Genomic DNA, 23,562 nt, shown 5'->3' with positions numbered 1-23,562 from the left:
TAAACACACTCCTTCAAAGGAATATATATACACTAATTAACATCAAGACTTCAGGAGAAGTATGTCTCTGTGTAAGTCAAAAGTTTAGCGAAGACTCCAGCGCATGTATATATATAATGCAATTGCTATTTCTCAAGCTGTGAAAATTAACGAACAGATAATGGCTACTCATCACTTTCTTCTTCACCTCATTCTCATGCTGTCTTATTGTAATCCAAGCTATCGCAACATATGCTTGTATTGATGTTGAAAGGGAAGCACTTCTCACCTTTAGAGCCGGCATCGTCGATGGGGTCGGGCATAGCTTGTCTTCTTGGGATGAAGGTCAAGACTGTTGTGGATGGAGAGGAGTGGTCTGTGACAGCAACACCCACCATATTTTGGAGCTCAACCTTTGCAACCCGTATCATTGGGATTTATATTCAACCAATTGGTCTGCTTATGCACTGTCCGGTGAGATCAATCCATCTCTGCTTGCTTTAAATCATTTGACTCGCCTTGACCTTAGTAGTAACAATTTCTCTGGCATCAGTATCCCTGAATTCATTGCGTCTTTCAACAACTTGACGCACCTTAATCTATCAAATTCTAAATTTGGGGGTAAAATACCTCAGCAGCTTGGAAATCTCTCTAAACTCCACTCCCTTGATCTCTCTTCGTCATCCTTCATTAAAACAGTATCTCCTCTGCTTGGAAATCTTTCTAGCCTATGGTATCTTAGTTTGAATTCGGCATTCGCTGTTACTAGTATGGCTAATGCTGACAATCTTGAGTGGATTTCGCAGTTAGCTTCTCTCAAGTATCTTGATTTGGGATGGATGAATCTAACAAATGCAGCAGATTGGCTGCACGTAGTTAACAAGTTGCAATCCATAAAAGTGTTGCTTATGAAAGATACTAGTCTTCCTAGTATCCCAAACTCTCTGTCTTATGTAAATTTTACCGGTCTAACAACACTTGATCTTTCAGGCAATAGCCAGTTCAATACTACCTTACCAATTTGGTTGTGGAATCTTACTAACCTCTCATATCTCAATCTTGCATCCGCTGGATTCTACGGGAAGATTCCTAATGATCTTGCTAAATTGACTTCTCTCACGTACCTGTATTTAGGAGGGAATAATTTCGTGCCTACACTACCAAGAGCAGTTGGAAAAATATGCGGCTTGAGAGGTATAGACCTGAGTTCTTTCGGCGTCGGTGGAGATGTTCGAGAGTTGATAGAGATGTTGGGTTGCTCAAGGAGAAACTTAGAGATGATCATTTTGTCGAGTAACAATCTTCAAGGGAATATATCGAACTGGCTAGAGAGTATGACCAATCTAAAACATCTTGATCTCAGTAATAATTCACTTGTTGGGCCAGTACCTCTTGGGATTGGAAATCTTTATAATATAGAAGTGTTGGATCTTTCTTCAAATTCCTTACATGGTGTCATATCTGAAGCTCATTTTGCCAATTTAACGAAACTGGTGGAGTTGCGATTGTCTTATAATTCCTTAATAATATCGGTGGATCAAAGTTGGGTTCCTTCGTTTCAACTTACAGTTATTTCGTTACACTCGTGTAGAATGGGGCCTCAATTTCCAGCATGGCTCAAATGGCAATTGCAAATGAATGAACTAAATCTATGCAACACAAGCATTGCAGACACTTTGCCGGACTGGCTATGGAGGTTACCTTTAACCTTGCTTGATCTCTCTAATAATCAGATTGCAGGGAGGTTGCCGGCATCTTTGCAATCCAATAATTTAGATATACTAGCTTTGGCATCTAACAATTTGGAAGGTCCATTACCCCGGTTGCCGGAAAGACTTCAATTGTTGGATCTCTCCGACAACGCCATATCAGGACCCTTGCCACAGTTGCCAACATCAATAAATTGTTTGATGCTCTCAAATAACGCAATAAACGGCAGCATCCCATCTTCTATATGTGACCATGCATCTCTACAGATCCTGGATTTATCAAGAAATTATTTATCAGGAGAACTCCCACGAGCTGGCGGCAGGGTTCCAGTTTAGAAATTATAGACTTATGTCAAAATAATATCACCGGGGTAATTCCACCATCCGTGAGTTCACTGACTTCACTCTTATCTTTAGACCTCAACAGTAACAATCTTTATGGAGAGCTTCCCTCAGAGTTGCAACATTGAAAGATACCGATATGGATAGGTGAAAAGCTGCGGAATTTAGTATATCTTCAACTTTGCTCAAATATATTTGATGGCAACATTCCTTCACAACTAGCAAAACTTGCATCTCTCCATGTTTTGGATCTTGCAGACAACATGCTGTCAGGATCAATACCATGTTCATTTGGTCATTTCACGATGGTTTATTCAGAACTGGCTTACTATGGTCATCTTGGTAATGGTTCTTTTTCCAGCAGTGTCTACAATAGTACCATGGAATTAGTAATGAAAGGAAGAGAATCTACATATTCTGAAATCCTCTATCTAGTGAGGACAATGGACCTTTCAGGAAATAATCTGAGTGGAGAAATTCCTGAAGAAAGAGGAGCTCTTCGGCACATTAGCAATTTAAGCTTCGCAAGAAATCATCTAGTTGGAAAAATCCCAGAAAAGATAGGTGACATGTTATCTTTGGAATCTCTTGATCTTTCATCAAATGAGCTTTCAGGTGATATTCCATTAAGTTTATCAAAGTTAACATTTTTAGACCACCTGAACCTATCTTACAATAATTTATCGGGAAGGATTCCATCCGGGAATCAATTGGACACACTTGATGACCCATCAATCTATATCGGCAATGCTTATCTCTGCGGGCCTCTAATTGGCAAGAATTATTCTGGAGATCAAGCAATACCTACTGGTACTCGAAACTATGTGAATAGATTTGAGATGGTGTGGTTATACCTTGGCATGGAACCTGGATTTGTCTTCGGATTTTGGACTGTGTGTGGTACTCTATTATTCTGTATGACTCGGAGGAATACTTATTTCCAGATGATTGACAATCTATTTGACAAAATATATGTGACAGTTGCAGTGACTATGAATAGGTTGAAGAGGAAATGGAGATAAAAGGCCAAGTTCTTCAAGACATGACAGAGGAGGATCTCAAGTTTCAATTTAGGATTTCTTTGTAATGTGCTCCGTTGAGTTGGTTTACTTGTTATTTTTGGAATGTATGTTTAATTTCAAAGCTGATAGCAGCTGTAATGCACTATCCAGTGTAATAGCTCTTATTATGCAATACTAGTAAGTAAATACTTTTGATTTATGACTCCTACCATTAAGTTTGTATGTTTATTTCAATCAATGATATCCTGGTGGTTTCCATATTAACCGGAGGATTTCATATTCATTGATTTGCAACTTTCTTAAATTAATTTTAACACTTCCCTACGAATAAATAGATCAAGCACATGAGAAAATGCCATTCCAAGTTAATTTTAACATTTACTTACGGAGTTGGCACTTGAATTCTACCATACCGATCGAATTGATTGTGGAACCTTATTAGCCTCTCGTTTCTAGATCTTGAATCCTCTCTATTCTATTGGAATAGAGAGGATTGGTTGAGTTTACCCTTAACCCTACTGCATTTCTCTACGGGCAGTTTGCCAATATTTCGATCTAATATTCGAGTTGATCTCAAGGGGCTATCTTTTAATTTTTTGAGCTAATATACTTACCTCGAGCTCGAGCTTAGCTCACGACAGCTTTAATATAAACATTTTCAAAATACCACTATTTTATAAAAAAAAAAGTTAAACAATGTTAAGAGAAAATGATAAATATCATCTTATAGTTTGATTATATTAAAAATAAAGCTCTCATTTATCAATGATAAATAAATTCCTCTATTTATTTAGTAAAAGATTACCAATCCACAATACCAATTATAAAAATTAAATTAAGTCTCCACAAAATAGGTTGGATATAAAATTAAAACATTAACTTTCAATAAAATATAATTATATTAATATTTTAAAATACTAAGATCGCATCTAAGCACTGAGTTATTCAAGATCAATAGATCTAAATCTATAGTTATCTAGTATCAATAGTTATATCAGAAAAGTGAGATAAAAATAATTTATCAAATAAAAAATATTTAAAATTGAATAATTATTCTACTTCTTCTTTTATTTGCTCAAATTCTTGTTAAACTAGACTAGACTAAACTAAACATACGGTGTTGCTCGGTATATTTTGACCATAAGATATCGGTCCATTTATAAATAATTAAAAAAGAGATTTTATTTATAATATAGTTAATATTAGTCTGCTATTTGAAATACTGTGACAATCTAAGTTCTTCTAGACCTTGGGGACAAATTAACACGAAATTTACCGATATGGATAGGAGAAAAACTGTTGAATTTAGTATATCTTCAACTTCGCTCAAATATGTTTGATGGCAACATTCCTTCACAGCTAGCGCAACTCACTGCCCTCCAAGTCTTAGATCTTTCGGATAACAAGTTGTCTGGGTCGATTCCATGTTCTTTTGGTAATTTCACTGCTATGATATATTCAATATGGAGTAATGAAGATGACCATGGTGAATATACTCTCCCATCCAGTATTGGTCCTTCCAGCTATGTGTATAAACTTCTTCTAGTAATGAACCGAAAAACTTATACATATTCTCCAACCCTCGATCAAGTCAGGACAATGGACCTTTCAGAGAAAAATCTGGGCGAGGTAATTCCTGAAGAAATAGGAGCTCTTCGGCAGTTGATAAATTTGAACTTGTCTGGAAATCATCTAGTTGGAATGATCCCAGAAAAGATAAGTGACATGTTATCTTTGAAATCTCTTTTATCTTTCATCAAATAAATATTTTTGAATCACCTGAATTTATCTTATAATAATTTATCAAGAAGGATTCCATCTTGGGACTCAATTAGACACTCTTGATGACCCATCAATATATAAAGGGAATGCTTATCTCTGCAGCCCTCCAATTGGCAAGAATTGTTCTGGAGATCAAGCTGCCCCTCCTAGTACTTCAAACCACATGAATGGATCCGAGATGATATGGTTCTACCTTGGCATGGCACTTGGATTTGTCTTCGGAATTTTCATTGTGTATGGCATTCTGTTATTCCATATAACTTGGAGGAATACTTATTTCCAGATAATGGATAATTTATTTGACACAATATCTATGGGAGTGGCTGTAACTGTGAATAGGTTGAACAGAAAATAGAGTTGAAAGGCCAAGTTTCAAATTTGGGATTTCTTTGTAATTGGTTTCCTTGTCATTGTTGGAACTTCTAAATTTCAAAGTTTAGCATCTCTATGATACTATTATGCATTTCAAATATATGTAATAGCACTTTATGCAACACTATTAAGTAATGCCTCGTGGTTTATGCATACATTCTAAGATTATACGTCTGACTTTTATTCCCATTATTATATATACTCTTGCAGTTCATAATTTCATTGTACAATCTCGTGGTTCGTGTCTTTAATAAGACTCTTGCATCAGTATAAATATTTTGAATATGCTATTATTTCTTCAAAAAATATCTACATAATGTTAAAAGATAGTCGACTACTTCTGACGATAATGTTAAAAGATAGTCGATTACATAAGGTTACTTTAGTCCAAAATAGAGTCAGGTATAATTATGGCTAAATCAGACACGATTAAACTAATTGTGTTTGTCTAAGTCGGGTCAGGTAACTAAAGTTATAATCAAGCCTAAGTCAGACTCGATTATAAATCAGGCCTATATATAATTTAAACTCAGCTTAGCTCAATCTAGGTCAAAATTAAGCCCAACTCAATTGGTAAAAAACTAGGTTACTTAAATGGGTCTGGTCAAGTCGAGCCTAAAGGAAATCCATTTCTTTTGTGAAATAGGAATAGCTTATTCTAGCATTTCCTTGAAGCTGCCACTCCCTTGTCATAAATGCCTTCGGACCTTGCTCGCTCGACCATCATCGTCGCTCGCCACTCCCTTCTTGGCATTGTCATACACCATCTACCGCCTCCCCTCCACTGCGGACCCCTTCCTCATCGCAACCGCTCTTGGTTCCCACCCTGCACCCTCAACAGCTATGTATATAACGTTATGTATATAACGTTAACGAATCTTTATGTAGCCAAGGCTCACTTAGGCCTGTCCTGATGATCGCATCGGATAGAATCAATGACTCATGCATGTAACGATAATTAATCTATTGATTAGTTAACGAATGAATTGATTCGTTAACTAATCATATCAATAGTCATAATAAAAAGGTGAAATTCACTAAAGTGTTTTCATATCAACAGTCATATCAAAAAGTGAAATAAAAATAATTTAGGAAACAGAAAACATTATTTGAAATTGAAGAAATTCTCTACTTTTCTTTTATTTTGTCCAATGCTTGTTAAACTAAACTAGATCGTATGGAGTTGCTCGGTTGTTTTTGACAGTAAGTAAGAGTTTATAAATAAAGAAAATATTTATATTATTTATAAAATAGTTAAAATAGTGTGTGTTATTTGTAACTGGCTCTAATGTAAAATCTATTTAAATAGTTACCAAGTGTTGCTGGCTAAATCTATTTATACTACTAATTATTCTGCAATCAAATTCCATCGGTTAGGCAGGCAAATTTTTGTTTTTTACTTTTTCTCCGTGCGACACTTGATATTCGTCCAACACATAAATATTTAAATCTATGCATTAAAAGAAAAATAAGGAAGCTACATCGACAAACTATGCTAACGGATCAGAGACATCAATGTGGTTATATCTTGGAATGGGTGTTGGATTTGTGGCTGAATTTTGAGGTGTCTATGCTGTTTTGTTGTTCCATGCGACTTGGAGGTATGCTTATTTTCGGATGATTGACAATTTCTTTGACAACATATATGTGACAGTGGTGGTGACTATGAATAGGTTGAAAAATAAATATGGATGAAAGACTGAGTTCTTCTACGACTAAAATATGAGAATGGGGTACCTCAAGTTTCAATATGTTAAATATATCATCAAAATCTGTGCTTTTGTAATATTGTTTCCTTGCCACTAACGTGTACTATCTTACATTCTAAATACATGTAAGAGCACTAGTTCAATACCATTAAGTTCTTTGTGATTTACAACTTCTTTTTGTTTCTTTCATTTTTCCTTTTTGTTTGTTTGTGTGAGTGGAAGACTTCCTTCCAAAACTGAAAAATAAAAATAAAATAAAATGAAGAAAAACTTGTGAAAGAAATGTGATCACCTAATATTCTAATCGACTATTCTAGAGTAACTTTAGAAAGTTATAAGTATGATTACCTAATATTTTGATTATATTACAAATAAACATCTCTCTTTTCAATTACAAATATATTATTCTATATTACCATAAGAGACTCTATTTATAAATAATGAAAAAAGAGAGTTTTATTTAAAATATAGTGTGTTATATGAATTGTCTCTAATGTTACATGAACTGCTGTAGGACTAAATTTTAGCCCCAAATTAGTCTACAACCAAATCCCATAGGTTAGGCTACCATTTCCAAGCAAATATTATTATTTTTTTCTTTGTCTTTTCTATTTTTTTTCTGAGAAAAAAGACTTGAAAGTCAATCCGTGCAACACGAGCGTGTTAATTACACTTACGGGTCAAAAGCAAAAAAAGAAAGCTACATTTACGTGTCTTCCGGTGTGAGATGTCTTTCTCTCATAGGATAGTGCGCTAATGAAAAAGACTTATCTTAGGCTAATTAATTTATTTAGCAGCGAAGACATTCCATTCATTTCTACAATGGAATTTCTGTCAAGTCCTCCAAAAGGTTAGAGCAGATAGTCTTAAAGATAAGGGGTATTTATGTCAAGTAAGGGAAGAGCTTGTTACACGTTATAATTAAATTAACATAGTGGCCTTAGGCGCATAATTTACCTTTTTCCTTCTTAAAGAAGACGAAGAGAGCTTATTAGCGAACACTCCAGGACCTATAAATTAAGAACGCATTTGGGACGTACTACTCAGGTTATTTAAAATAGTCTGTGAAGTCACATAGCAATGGCGACTCCTTTTCTTCACCTCATTCTCATGCTCTCTATCATAGCAATCCAAATATTGGCAGCATATGCTTGTATTCCTGTTGAAAGAGAGGCACTCCTCACCTTCAAAGCCGGCATCTCCGATGGCATCCGGCACAGCTTGTCTTCTTGGGATGAAGGTCAAGACTGCTGTAAATGGAGAGGAGTCGTGTGTGATAATACCACCACTCGAAATATTTTGGAGCTCAACCTTGGCAACCCATATCAATATTGGGATAACTGGACCGATTATGCACTATCCGGTGAGATCAATCCATCTTTGCTTGCCTTAAATCATTTGAGTCGCCTTGATCTTAGTTATAACAATTTTTCTGGCATCAGCATCCCTGAATTCTTTGCTTCTTTCAACAACTTGACGCATCTTAATATATCATGTTCTGAATTTGGTGGTAAAATACCTCATCAGCTCGGAAATCTCTCTAAACTTCACTCTCTTGATCTCTCTGGGTCAGTCTTCATTGGAACAATACCTCCTCATCTTGGGAATCTTTCTAGCCTCCAGTATCTTAGTTTGAATTGGGCATTCAATGACACTAATACACCTAATGCTGACAACCTTGAGTGGGTTTCCCAATTATCTTCTCTCGACTATCTTGATTTGGGAGGATTAAACCTAGCAAATGCTGTAAATTGGCTGCATATAATTAACAGGCTACAATCCATAGAAGTGTTGCTTTTATCATATACCGGTGTTCCTAGTATCCCAAACTCTTTGTCCTATGTAAACTTCACAGGTCTCACAACCCTTGATCTTTCAGGCAATGGGCAGCTCAATACTACCTTACCAAGTTGGTTGTGGAATCTTACCGACCTCTCATATCTCAATCTTGGAGGGTGTCGATTTCACGGGAAGATTCCTAATGCTCTAGGTAACTTCACTTCCCTCACTTACCTAGACTTGGGATACAATAATTTGGAGGGTCCTTTACCTGGATCGATTGGAAAACTATGTAACTTGAGAGGTATAGATTTGAGTTATCTTGGCATCGGTGGAGATATTCGAGAGTTGGTGGGGATGTTGGGTTGCACATGGAACAAGATGGAGGAGATCATTTTGCCAAGTAACAATCTTCAAGGAAATTTACCGAACTGGCTAGAGCCGATGCCGAATCTAAAATATCTTGACCTCAGTAATAATTCCCTTGTTGGGCCAGTACCTCTTGGGATTGGCAGCCTTCAAAATCTAATTTTTTTGGATCTTTCTTCTAATTCTTTGAATGGTGTCATATCAGAAGCTCACTTTGCCAACCTGACAAAATTGATCGAGTTGCAATTATCCTCTAATTCCCTAATAATATCAGTGGGCCATAATTGGATTCCTCCATTTCAACTTACCGCCCTCTTTTTAGACTCCTGTCGAGTGGGACCTCAATTTCCAACATGGCTAAGATGGCAAAAACAAATATATGAAGTGGATCTATGCAACACAAGCATCATCGGCACATTGCCAGATTGGTTATGGAGTTCACCTATACTTGAGCTAGATCTCTCTTACAATAACATTTCTGGCAAATTGCCTCCATATTTGAAATCCACAAATTTTGATATTCTAGATTTGAAATCTAACAATTTGGAAGGTCCATTACCCCCGTTACCAGATGGACTCAACTTCTTGGATCTCTCCAACAATTTTATATCCGGACTTCTACCAAAGTTGTTGCCGACATCAATAGAATATTTGTCGCTCTCAAATAATTCGATCAGCGGCAGCATACCATCTTCCATATGTGAACGAACATATCTACAGGTCCTAGATTTATCAGCTAATCATTTGTCAGGAGAACTCCCACGGTGCTGGCTGCAGTGTTCAGGGTTATTCATGATGGACTTGTCTAACAATAATATCACAGGAGAAATTCCACCATCCATGGGTTCGCTAACTTGGCTGTACTCATTAGACCTTAGCAACAACAACTTTTATGGAGAGCTTCCCTCAGAGTTGCAATATTGCAAGAATTTAGTTCTTCTAAACCTTGGCAACAACAACTTCTCAAGAAAGATACCAATATGGATAGGAGAAAAGATGTTGAATTTACAATATCTTCAGCTTCGCTCAAATATGTTTGATGGCAACATTCCTCCACAGCTTGCACAACTTACATTCCTCCAAGTCTTGGATCTTTCAGATAATAAGTTGTCGGGGTCAATACCACGTTCTTTTGGTAATTTCACTGGGATGACGATCTATTCAGTACAGAACGATAATGATGAATTTTCTGTGGAGTTTGATTCTGATACTCTCACCTACATGGATAGTCTTCTTCTAGTAATAAAAGGAAATACTTATACATATTCTAAAATCCTCAGTCAAGTCACGACAATGGACCTTTCAAGGAATAATCTGAGTGGGGTAATTCCTGAAGAAATAGGAGCTCTTCGACACCTGAGAAATTTAAACTTTTGCGGAAATCATCTGGTTGGAATGATCCCAGAAAAGATAGGTGACATGTTATCCTTGGAATCTCTCGATCTTTCATCAAATAAGCTTTCAGGTGCTATACCGCAGAGCTTATCAAAATTAACATTTTTGGATTACCTGAATTTATCTTATAACAACTTGTCCGGGAGGATTCCATCCGGGAGTCAGTTGGACAGACTTGATGACCCATCAATCTATATCGGCAATGCTTATCTTTGTGGGCCACCAACTAGCAAGAATTGCTCTGGAGATACTGCAGCTCCTAACAGTACGTCGAACTATGCTAATGGATCAGAGACGTCGATGTGGTGGTTATATCTTGGAATGGGAGTTGGATTTGTGGCTGGATTTTGGGGTGTGTATGCTGTTTTGTTGTTCCATACGACTTGGAGGTGTGCTTATTTCCGGATGATTGACAATTTCTTTGACAACATATATGTTACAGTGGCAGTGAGGATGAATAGGATGAAAAATAAATATGGATGAAAGACTACGTTCTTCTACGAGTAAGATATTAGATATGAGACTGTGGTACCTCAAGTCTCACTTTGTTAAATATATCATCAAAATATGTGCTTTTGTAATATTGTTTCCTTGTCACTAGTGTGTACTATCTTACAGTCTAAATACATGTAATAGATACTTATGCCATACTGTTAAGTTCCTAATTTGTGATTTACAAGTTCTATAATTAGACTTGATGGTTTTATTTCTACCATTCAGGAAGTATGTCTCTGTGTAAGTCAAAAGGTTTGCGAAGACTCCAGCACATGTATATATATATAATGCAATTGCTATTTCTCAAGCTGTGAAAATTAACGAACAGATAATGGATACTCATCACTTTCTTCTTCACCTCATTCTCATGCTCTGTCTTATTGTAATCCAAGCTATCGCAACATATGCTTGTATTGATGTTCAAAGGGAAGCATTTCTCACCTTCAGAGCCGGCATATGGGGTCGGGCATAGCTTGTCTTCTTGCGATGAAGGTCAAGACTGTTGTGGATGGAGAGGAGTGGTCTGTGACAGCAACACCCACCATATTTTGGAGCTCAACCTTTGCAACCCGTATCATTGGGATTTATATTCAACCAACTGGTCTGCTTATGCATTGTCTAGTGAGATCAATCCATCTCTGCTTGTTTTAAATCATTTGACTCACCTTGACCTTAGTCGTAACAATTTCTCTGGCATCGGTATCCCTGAATTCATTGCGTCTTTCAACAACTTGACGCACCTTAATCTATCAAATTCTAAATTTGGGGGTAAAATACCTCAGCAGCTTGGAAATCTCTCTAAACTCCACTCCCTTGATCTCTCTTCGTCATCCTTCATTGGAACAGTATCTCCTCTGCTTGGAAATCTTTCTACCCTACGGTATCTTAGTTTGAATTCGGCATTCGCTGTTACTAGTACGGTTAATGCTGACAATCTTGAGTGGATTTCACAGTTAGCTTCTCTCAAGTATCTTAATTTGGGATGGATGAACCTAACAATTGTAGCAGATTGGCTGCACATAGTTAACAAGTTGCAATCCATAAAAGTGTTGCTTATGAAAGATACTAGTCTTCCTAGTATCCCAAACTCTCTGTCTTATGTAAATTTTACCGGTCTAACAACACTTGATCTTTCAGGCAATAGCCAGTTCAATACTATGTTACCAATTTGGTTGTGGAATCTTACTAACCTCTCATATCTCAATCTTGCATCCGCTGGATTCTACGGGAAGATTCCTAATGATCTTGCTAAATTGACTTCTCTCACATACCTGTATTTAGGAGGGAATAATTTTGTGCCTACACTACCAAGAGCAGTTGGAAAAATATGCAGCTTGAGAGGTATAGACCTAAGTTCTTTCGGCATCGGTGGAGATGTTCTAGAGTTGATAGGGATGTTGGGTTGCTCATGGAGAAACTTAGAGATGATTATTTTGTCGAGTAACAATCTTCAAGGGAATATATCTAACTGGCTAGAGAGTATGACCAATCTAAAACATCTTGATCTCAGTAATAATTCACTTGTTGGGCCAGTAACTCTTGGGATTGGAAATCTTTATAATATAGAAGTGTTGGATCTTTCTTCAAATTCCTTACATGGTGTCATATCTAAAGCTCATTTTGCCAATTTAACAAGACCGGTGGAGTTGCGATTTTCTTATAATTCCTTAATAATATTGGTGGATCAAAGTTGGGTTCCTTCATTTCAACTTACAGTTATTTCATTGGAGACACTTTGCCGGACTGGCTATGGAGTTTACCTTTAACCTTGCTTGATCTCTCTAATAATCAGATTGCAGGGTGTTGCCGGCGTCTTTGCAATCCAATAAGTTAGACATACTAGCTTTGGGATCTAACAATTTGGAAGGTCCATTACCCTGGTTGCCAGAAAGACTTCAATTGTTGGATCTCTCCCACAACGCCATATCAGGACCCTTGCCACAGTTGCCAACATCAATAAATTGTTTGATGCTCTCAAATAACGCAATAAACGGCAGCATCCCATCTTCTATATGTGACCATGCATCTCTACAGATCCTGTATTTATCAAGAAATTATTTATCAGGAGAACTCCCACGATGCTGGCGACAGGGTTCCAGTTTAGAAATTATAGACTTATGTCAAAATAATATCACCGGAGAAATTCCACCTTCCGTGAGTTCACGGACTTCACTCTTATCTTTAGACCTCAACAGTAACAATCTTTATGGAGAGCTTCCCTCCGAGTTGCAACATTGCAAATATTTAGTTCTTTTAGACCTTGGCAATAACAAGTTCTCAGGAAAGATACCGATATGGATAGGTGAAAAGCTACGGAATCTAGTATATCTTCAACTTCGCTCAAATATGTTTGATGGCAACATTCCTTCACAACTAGCAAAACTCGCATCTCTCCATGTTTTGGATCTCGCAGACAACATGCTGTCAGGATCAATACCATGTTCATTTGGTCATTTCACGGCGATGGTTTATTCAGAACTGACTTACTATGGTCATCTTGGTAATGGTTCTTTTTCCAGCAGTGTCTACAATAGTACCATGGAATTAGTAATGAAAGGAAGAGAATCTACATATTCTGAAATCCTCTATCTAATGAGGACAATGGACCTTTCAGGGAATAATCTGAGTGGAGATATTCCTGAAAAAGTAGGAGTTCTTCGGCACATTAGCAATTTAAACTTCGCAAGAAATCATCTAGTTGGAAAAATCCCAGAAAAGATAGGTGACATGTTATCTTTGGAATCTCTTGATCTTTCATCAAATGAACTTTCAGGTGATATTCCATTAAGTTTATCAAAGCTAACATTTTTAGACCACCTGAACCTATCTTACAATAATTTATCGGGAAGGATTCCATCCGGGAATCAATTGGACACACTTGATGACCCATCAATCTATATCGGCAATGCTTATCTCTGCGGGCCTCTAATTGGCAAGAATTGTTCTGGAGATCAAGCAATACCTACTGGTACTCGAAACTATGTGAATAGATCTGAGATGGTGTGGTTATACCTTGGCATGGGACCTGGATTTGTCTTCGGATTTTGGACTGTGTGTGGTACTCTATTATTCTGTACGACTTGGAGGAATACTTATTTCCAGATGATTGACAATCTATTTGACAAAATATATGTGACAGTTGCAATGACTATAAATAGGTTGAAGAGGAAATGGAGATAAAAGGCCAAGTTCTTCAAGACATGATAGAGGAGGATCTCAAGTTTCAATTTAGGATTTCTTTGTAATGTGCTCCTTTGAGTTGGTTTACTTGTTATTATTGGAATGTATGTTTAATTTCAAAGCTGATAGCATCTGTAATACACTATCCAGTGTAATAGCTCCTATTATGCAATACTAGTAAGTAATTACTTTTGGTTTATGACTCCTACCATTAAGTTTTGTATGTTTATTTCAATCAATGATATCCTGGTGGTTTCCATATTAACTTGATGATTTCATATTTATCGATTTGCAAATTCCTTAAATTAATTTTAACACTTCCCTATGAATAAATAGATCAAGCACATGAGAAAATGCCATTCCAAGTTTATTTTAACATTTACTTACGGAGTTGGCACTTGAATTCTACCATACCGATCGAATTGATTGTGGAACCTTATTGGCCTCTCGTTTCTAGATCTTGAATCCTCTCTATTTTACTGGAATAGAGAGGATTGGTTGAGTTTACCCTTAACCCTACTGCACTGCCAATATTTCGATCTAATATTTGAGTAGATCTCAAGTGGGCTATCTTTTAATTTTTTAGCTAATATACTTACCTCGTTTAGAGCTCGAGGTTAGCTCACGACAGTTTTAATATAAACATTTTGAAAATACCACTATTTTATAAAAAAAAAAAGTTAAACAATGTTAAAGAGAAAATGATAAATATCATCTTATAGTTTGATTATATTAAAAATAAAGCTCTCATTTATCAATGATAAATAAGTTCCTCTATATATTTAGTAAAAGATTACCGATCCAGACTACCAATTATAAAAATTAAATTAAGTCTCCACAAAATAGGTTGGATATAAAACTAAAACATTGATTTTCAATAAAATATAATTAAATTAATATTTTAAAATACTAACATTGCATCTAAGCACTGAGTTATTCGAGATCAATAGATCTAAATCTATAGTTATTTAATATCAATAGTTATATCAGAAAAGTGAGATAAAAATAATTTATCAAAAAAAAAATATTTAAAATTGAATAATTATTCTACTTCTTCTTTTATTTGCTCAAATTCTTGTTAAACTAAGCTAGACTAAACTAAACATACGGTGTTGCTCGGTATTTTTTGACCATAAGAGGTCGCTCCATTTATAAATAATGAAAAAAAGAGAATTTTATTTATAATATAGTTAAAATATTAGTCTGCTATTTGTAATTGTCTCCAACGTTAAGTCTATTTATACAGTCATCAACTGCTGCTGGGCAAAATTTAAGTACCAATTAGTCCACAATCAAAACCGATATGTTAGGTTGCCATTTCCAAGCTTCTTTTTTTTTCTGTTCCTTTTTCTGAGGAAAGACTTCTAAGTCTATCCGTGCAACACGAGATATAACAGAAAAATTACCGATATGGATCGGAGAAAAGTCGTTGAATTTAGTATATCTTCAACTTTGCTCAAATATGTTTGATGGCAACATTCCTTCACAGCTTGCGCAACTCACTGCCCTCCAAATCTTAGATCTTTCAGATAACAAGTTGTTTGGGTCGATTCCATGTTCTTTTGATAATTTCACTGCTATGATATATTCAATACAGAGTATTGAGGATGACCATGGTGAATATACTCTCCCATCCAGTATTAGTCCTTCCACCTATGTGTATAAACTTCTTCTAGTAATGAGCAGAAAAACTTATACATATTCTGCAACCCTCGATCAAGTCAGTACAATGAATCTATCAGAGAATAATCTGGGTGGGTTAATTCCTGAAGAAATAGGTGCTCTTCGGCAGCTGATAAATTTGAACTTGTCTGGAAATCATCTAGTTGGAATGATCCCAGAAAAGATAGGTGACATGTTATCTTTGGAATCTCTTGATCTTTCATCAAATAAATTTTCAGGTGCCGTACCACAAAGTATATCAAAATTAACATTTTTGAATCACTTGAATTTATCTTATAACAATTTATCAGGAAGGATTCCATCCGGGACTCAATTAGACACTCTTGATGACCCATCAATATATAAAGGGAATGCTTATCTCTGCGGCCCTCCAATTGGCAAGAATTATTCTGGAGATCAAGCTGCCCCTCCTAGTACTTCAAACCATATGATTGGATCTTAGATATGATATGGTTCTACCTTGGCAAGGCACTTGGATTTGTCTTCGGATTTTTCATTGTGTATGGCATTCTGTTATTCCATATAACTTGGAGGAATACTTATTTCCAGATAATGAATAATTTATTTGACACACTATCTATGGGAGTGGCTGTAACTGTGAATAGGTTGAACAGAAAATAGAGTTGAAAGGCCAAGTTTCAAATTTGGGATTTCTTTGTAATTGGTTTCCTTGTCATTGTTGGAACTTCTAAATTTCAAAGTTTAGCATCTCTATGATACTATTCTGCATTCCAAATATATGTAATAGCACTTTATGCAACACTATTAAGTAATGCCTCGTGGTTTATGCATGCATTCTAAGATTATACGTCTTAATTTTATTCCCATTATTATATATACCCTTGCAGTTCATAATTTCATTGTACAATCTCGTGGTTCGCGTCTTTAATAAGACTCTTGCATAAGTATAAATATTTTGAATATGCTATTATTTCTTTAAAAAATATCTATATAATGTTAAAAGATAGTCGACTACTTCTGACGATAATGTTAAAAGATAGTCGATTACATAAGGTTACTTTAGTCCAAAATAGAGTCAGGTATAATTATGGCTAAATCAGACACGATTAAACTAATTGTGTTTGTCTAAGTCGAGTCAGGTTACTAAAGTTATAATCAAGCCTAAGTCAGACTCGATTATAAATCAGGCCTATATATAATTTAAACTCAGCTTAGCTCAATCTAGGTCAAAAGTAAGCCCAACTCAATTGGTAAAAAAACTAGGTTACTTAAATGGGTCTGGTCAAGTCGAGCCTAAAGAAAATCCATTTCTTTTGTGAAATAGGAATAACTTATTCTAGCATATCCTTGAAGCTGCCACTCCCTTGTCATAAATGCCTTCGGACCTTGCTCGCTCGACCATCATCGTCGCTCGCCACTCCCTTCTTGGCATTGTCGTACACCATCTACCGCCTCCCCTCCACTGCGGACCCCTTCCTCATCGCAACCGCCCTTGGTTCCCACCCTGCAACCTCAACAGCTACTCTCCTTTCCTCACGTTTCGTTAGCACTCGTCAACATTATTGGTGTAGATCTCTCACTCCATGCCAACCCCACCCATGAGGATGCCATCTGTGGCAGCGGTCGCTGCCTTGGCTTATTAAATTATCAATATACGAATTTTCTTTTGTGTAGATCTTTCTTTTGTGTTGGTACGAAGTTCTACTAATTTACAAGTTAATTGAATTATCAATATACGAATTTTCTTTAAAAAAAGACTACATATATGCGTCAAAAGAAGAGCTAGTTTTACACGTTTTCCGGTGTGAGATGCTTTCTTCTCCGACAAGATTGTGGATTAACGATTTTTTTTTTCCCATATGTAATGCGTTAACGAATCTTTCTATATATATATATATATAACGTTAACGAATCTTTATATAGCCAAGGCTCACTTAGGCCTGTCCTGATGATCGCATCGGATAGAATCAATGACTCATGCATGTAACGATAATTAATCTATTGATTAGTTAACGAATGAATTGATTCGTTAACTAATCATATCAATAGTCATAACAAAAAGGTGAAATTCACTAAAGTGTTTTCATATCAATAATCATATCAAAAAGTGAAATAAAAATAATTTAGGAAACACAAAAAATTATTTGAAATTGATGAAATTCTCTACTTTTCATTTTGTCCAATGCTTGTTAGACTAAACCAAATTAAAACTAAACTACATCGGATGGAGTTGCTCGGTTGTTTTTGACAGTAAGTAAGAGTTTATAAATAAAGGAAATATTTTTGTTATTTATAAAATAGAGGAAATATTTTTGTTATTTATAAAATAGTTAAAATAGTGTGTGTAATTGGTAACCGGCTCTAATGTAAAATCTATTTAAATAGTTACCAAGTGTTGCTGGCTAAATCTATTTATACTACCAATTATTCTGCAACCAAATTCTATCGGTTAGGCAGGCTATCAAGCCTATGAAGTCACGTATAATGGCAACTCATCATCACTTGCTTTTCTTCTTCACCTCATTCTCATGCTCTCAGTTATAGCAATCCAAACTTTCGCAACATATGCTTGTAATGCTGTCGAAAGGGAGGCACTCCTCACCTTCAAAGCCAGCATCTTCGATGGCATCCAGCACAGTTTGTCTTCTTGGATGAAGATCAAGACTGCTGTAAATGGAGGGGAGTGTGTGATAATACCAGCACCCGTAATATTTTGGAGCTCAACCTTCGCAACCCATATCAATATTGGGAAAACTGGACCAATTATGCAATGTCCGGTGAGATCAATCCATCTTTGCTTGCCTTAAATTATTTAACTCGCCTTGATCTTAGTTATAACAATTTCTCTGGCGTCAGCATCCCTGAATTCATTTCTTCTTTCAACAATTTGACACATCTTAATCTATCATATTCTAAGTTTGAGGGTAAAATACCTCATCAACTCGGAAATCTCTCCAAACTCCACTCCCTTGATCTCAGTAACTCATTATTCATTGGAACATTACCTTCTCAGCTTGGAAATCTTTCTAGTCTACTGTATCTTAGTTTGAATTTGGCATTCAATGATATTAGTATGCCAAATGCTGACAACCTTGAGTGGCTTTCCCAATTAGCTTCTCTCAAATATCTTGATTTGGGATTTATAAACCTGACAAATTCTGCAAATTGGTTGCACATAATTAACAGGCTACAATCCATAAAAGTGTTGCTTTTATCAGATACTAGTCTTCCTAGTAGCCAAAACTCTTTCTCTTATGTAAACTTTACAGGTCTCACAACCCTTGATCTCTCAAGCAATTGGCAATTCAATACTACCTTATCAAGTTGGTTGTGGAATCTTACCAACCTCTCATATCTCAATCTTGAAGACTGTCAACTTCACGGGAAGATTCCTAATGCTCTAGGCAACTTGACTTCCCTCATTTACCTAAATTTGGCACAAAATAATTTGGAGGGACCTTTACCTAAATCGCTTGGAAAATTATGTAATATGAGGGTTATAGACTTGACCTCTACCGGCATCGGTGGTGACATCCAAGAGTTAGTGGGGATGGCCGCTTGCACATGGAACAACCTACATGAGATCATTTTGTCAAGTAATAATCTTCAAGGGAATTTATCTAACTGGCTAGAGCATATGACCAATCTAAAACATCTCAACCTCCATGATAATTCCCTTGTTGGAGAAGTACCTCTTGGGATTGGCAATCTTCAGAATCTAAATACTTTGGATCTTTCTTCTAATTCTTTGCATGGTGTCATATCTGAAGCTCATTTTGCTAACTTGACAAAATTGAATGACTTGCGATTATCCTCCAATTCCCTAATAATATTGGTGGCCCATAGTTGGATTCCTCCATTTCAACTTAGTGTCCTTTCTTTGTGCTCCTGTCGAGTGGGACCACAATTTCCAGCATGGCTCAGATGGCAGAGACAAATAAATGAAGTATATCTATACAACACAAGCATCAGAGACACTTTGCCAGATTGGCTATGGAGTTTATCTATAAGCATGCTAGATCTCTCTTACAATCAGATTACATGCAGATTGCCAGTATATTTGAAATCACTTGATTTTATTGATCTAGTTTTGAAATCTAACAATTTGGAAGGCCCGTTACCTCAATTATCGGATGGACTCGAGTTTTTGGATCTCTCCAACAATTTTATATCTAGACCTCTACCAAAGTTGTTGCCGACATCAATAACTTATTTATCGCTCTCAAATAATTCGATCAGCGGCAGCATACCATCTTCCATATGTGAAGGAACAAATCTAGAGGTCCTAGATTCATCAGCTAATCATTTGTCAGGAGAACTCCCACGGTGCTGGCTGCAGGGTTCAGGATTAGAACGGATGGACTTGTCTAACAATAATATCACAGGAAAAATTCCACCATCCATGGGTTCGCTAACTTGGCTCTACTCTTTAGACCTCAACAGTAACAACCTTTACGGAGAGCTTCCCTCGGAGTTGCAACATTGCAAGAATTTATTGTTTCTAGACCTTGGCAACAACAAGTTCTCAAGAAACATACCGATTTGGATAGGAGAAAAGTTATTGAATTTAAGATATCTTCAACTTCACTCAAATATGTTTGATGGCAACATTCCTCCACAACTTGCACGACTTACTGCCCTCTAAGTTTTGGATCTTTCAAATAACAAGTTGTCGGGTTCAATACCACGTTCTTTTAGTAATTTCACTGGGATGATGGTCCTTTCAGTATGGGATGACATTTATGGAATTGGTTTGGAGCTTCAATTTGATATTTTCACCTACATTGGTAGTCTTGTTCTAGTTATGAAAGGAAATACTTATATATATTCTAAAATCCTTGGTGAAGTCACGACAATGGACCTTTCAGGGAATAATCTGAGTGGTGTAATTCTTGAAGAAATAGGAGATCTTCGGCAGCTGAGAAATTTAAACTTCTCCAGAAATCATCTAGTTGGAATGATCCCAGAAAAGATAGGTGACATGTTATCTTTGGAATCTCTCGATCTTTCATCAAATAAGCTTTCAGGTGCTATACCGCAGAGCTTATCAAAATTAATATTTTTGGATTACCTGAATTTATCTTATAACAACTTGTCCGGGAGGATTCCATTCGGGACTCAAATGGACACACTCGATGACCCATCAATCTATATCGGCAATGCTTATCTTTGTGGGCCACCAACTAGCAAGAATTGCTCTGGAGATACTGCAGCTCCTAACAGTACGTCAAACTATGCTAATGGATCAGAGACGTCAATATGGTGGTTATATCTTGGAATGGGAGTTGGATTTGTGGCTGGATTTTGGGGTGTGTATGTTATTTTGTTGTTCCATGGGACTTGGAGGTATGCTTATTTTCGAATGATTGACTATTTCTTTGACAACATATATGTGACGGTGGTGGTGACTATGAATAGGTTGAAAAATAAATATGGATGAAAGACCAAGTTCAAGTTCTTCAACGAGTAAGATATGAGACCGGGTTACCTCAAGTTTCAATTTGTTAAATATATCATCAAATATGTGCTTGCTTACTATTTTGTTTCCTTGTCACTTGTGTTTACTATCTTACATTCTAAATACATGCAATAGATACTTATGTCATACTGTTAAGTTCCTAATTTGTGATTTACAAGTTCTATAATTAAACTTGATGGTTTTATTTCTACCATTGAGATTCTTGAGTAACTTACGATTGATTTGCAACAATGTTTGGAAACCATAAAACTATATAAATAGTACTACAGAACAAGCACTTCAGGAAATTATGCCCTTTCAATTTAAATTACCATGAGCAAAAATAATCCACCATCTTTCTTTTTTGGCAGAACGATGCCATTTTCAAGTGCCAACCTAGTTCGGATACTCGGCAAAAGAAAACGCCACGGTCACCAAGTTCATAGACCAAAAGGATCGATTTCCATCCAATATATTATTAAATGAGAAAAAAAATTAGAGACAACACCCGATCGAGAGCCACGTTCTACTTTTGCCTTCAATCCATGATGAATTTAACTCAATATAATTTACTACCAATCTACGACCACATCTCATCTTGGTTTATACTCGGAATTCCAAGTCTTTCATCTGTCAGTCAATTAGTCTACCACATCTTACTGCTTCCCACTAAATGCCATCGATTAGGATTGCCACTTCCCACCTTTTTTGTTTCTTTGTTTGTTTGTTTGTTTTTCAAAGGGGGGAAGGCTTCCAAGTCGTCCATCGACTTCCCAAAGAACACGTTCGCGCGTCAGAACGAATTTATTACTGGGAAGTCCTCCAAAAAGGTTAAGAGGAGAGATAGTCTAAACGGAGAGGGTTATTATTTATGTAAAGTAAGGAAGAGCCTCTTACACGTTACAATTAATTAACAAACTCCTTCGAAGTAATATATAACTTTATTTTTCTTTTAAATTTTTTATAAATTACACTCTATATTTTATCTGTTTTGTGATTCATATCTCGTTTTTAAGATTTTTTATAATCCGACCCTTTCTTTCTTATAATTCTAATTTAACATCCTCTGTTAATTGAAAAGATACTAGCAAAAAAATATTCTTTTATAATATATAAATACTCTTGCCCTTTTTAGATAAGAGTCATAGAGAAGAAAAAATAGTGGTGATAATATTTTAATAATTTGGTTTATATCTGTCAGTCAAAATAATATCAAAATATAATACAATAATTATATAGAAAAATAAGGAGTCAAGTTACAAAATCATTAAAACGGAGTGTGAATCACAAAATAAATAAAATATAGACTGTGATTTGTAAAATATTTTTTTTTTTGTTAACATCAAAGAGTTTAAAAAACCAGATCTCTCTGTAAGTCAAAAGCTTATATTATATGTAATTTTGCCTTGGTTTACTTATTATTAGAATGTTTAATTTCAAAGCTAGTAGCATCTGTACAGTAGTATCCTAAAGTCTATCTCTATTTATTATTCAAAAATAGAGCCTCATATTTGCTAAAAAAATGGTGAGAGAATACTTTGCATTATGTTTAATTTAACACTTAGATAAGAGAAAGAATATTTCTTAATTTCGAATAATATTTTAAACAATATTAAGAGACAATTATAAATAATATCTCTCCTTCATTATTTACTAATAGAATCTTTTATTTGCTAAAAACGTACCAAGCCACGCTCTCCTATTTGATAAATAAAATATAACTTAACTAAATTATCTGGTTAACTTAATTATAGAACCAAATTAAGCCTGTAAAATAATAAAATATGATTAAATTAAAAACACTACGATGACATCCAACATCAAATCTCATATGATCAACGGAAGATAACATTATTATTGTTTAATATAAAATATTACTTTAGAAAAGTGCAATAAAGATTAATTAAAAAAAGTATGGTACTTTTTTTTTTCTTCTATTACATCTGGTGCTTATTAAATAATACTCAGCTTGCTTGGTTCTTTATTTCTCATACAAAAAAAAATAACAAAGGATTTATTTGAAATAAAATCAGAATGCAGACTGCTATTTATAATTTCGTCTACTTTTTCGGGGCTAAATTTTACTCTCAATTAGTTTATCACCAAATAAAAATATTAATTCTTTTTGTTCCTTTCATTTTTCCTTTTTGTTTGTTTGTGTGAGTGAAAGACTTCCTTCCCAAACTGAAAAATAAAAATAAAATAAAATTGAAGAAAAACTTGTGAAAGAAATGTGATCACCTAATATTCTAATCGACTATTCTAGAGTAACTTTAGAAAGTAAAAAATATGATCACCTAATATTTTATTATATTACAAATAAACAT

General features: G+C 35.5%; 3 protein-coding genes across 3 annotated transcripts; all 3 read left to right on the top strand.

Moving 5' to 3' along the window:
* The first annotated feature begins 61 nt into the window (after positions 1-61).
* LOC140773714 (receptor-like protein EIX2) lies at positions 62-3,052 on the top strand. The gene is made up of 3 exons (XM_073116419.1): positions 62-71; positions 220-2,012; positions 2,162-3,052. Exons 1-3 carry the CDS (start codon positions 62-64, stop codon positions 3,050-3,052), a joined length of 2,694 nt encoding a protein of 897 aa, XP_072972520.1.
* A 4,939-nt stretch (positions 3,053-7,991) lies between these two features.
* On the top strand, positions 7,992-11,164 carry LOC140772340 (receptor-like protein EIX1). Its single transcript, XM_073114369.1, has one exon. It carries the CDS (start codon positions 7,996-7,998, stop codon positions 10,939-10,941), a length of 2,946 nt encoding a protein of 981 aa, XP_072970470.1. The 5' UTR covers positions 7,992-7,995; the 3' UTR covers positions 10,942-11,164.
* Positions 11,165-11,369: 205 nt separating this feature from the next.
* LOC140773706 (uncharacterized) lies at positions 11,370-16,258 on the top strand. The gene is made up of 4 exons (XM_073116407.1): positions 11,370-12,294; positions 12,746-14,130; positions 15,731-16,049; positions 16,107-16,258. Exons 1-4 carry the CDS (start codon positions 11,370-11,372, stop codon positions 16,256-16,258), a joined length of 2,781 nt encoding a protein of 926 aa, XP_072972508.1.
* The last annotated feature ends 7,304 nt before the right edge of the window (positions 16,259-23,562 follow it).

The sequence above is a fragment of the Typha angustifolia genome, chromosome 2 (genome assembly GCF_048772165.1).
Source record: "Typha angustifolia cultivar Huaian chromosome 2, ASM4877216v1, whole genome shotgun sequence".
NCBI lineage: Eukaryota > Viridiplantae > Streptophyta > Magnoliopsida > Poales > Typhaceae > Typha > Typha angustifolia.
The sequence above is the reverse complement of the archived record's forward strand: the minus strand, read 5'-3'. Positions and strand labels throughout refer to the sequence as shown.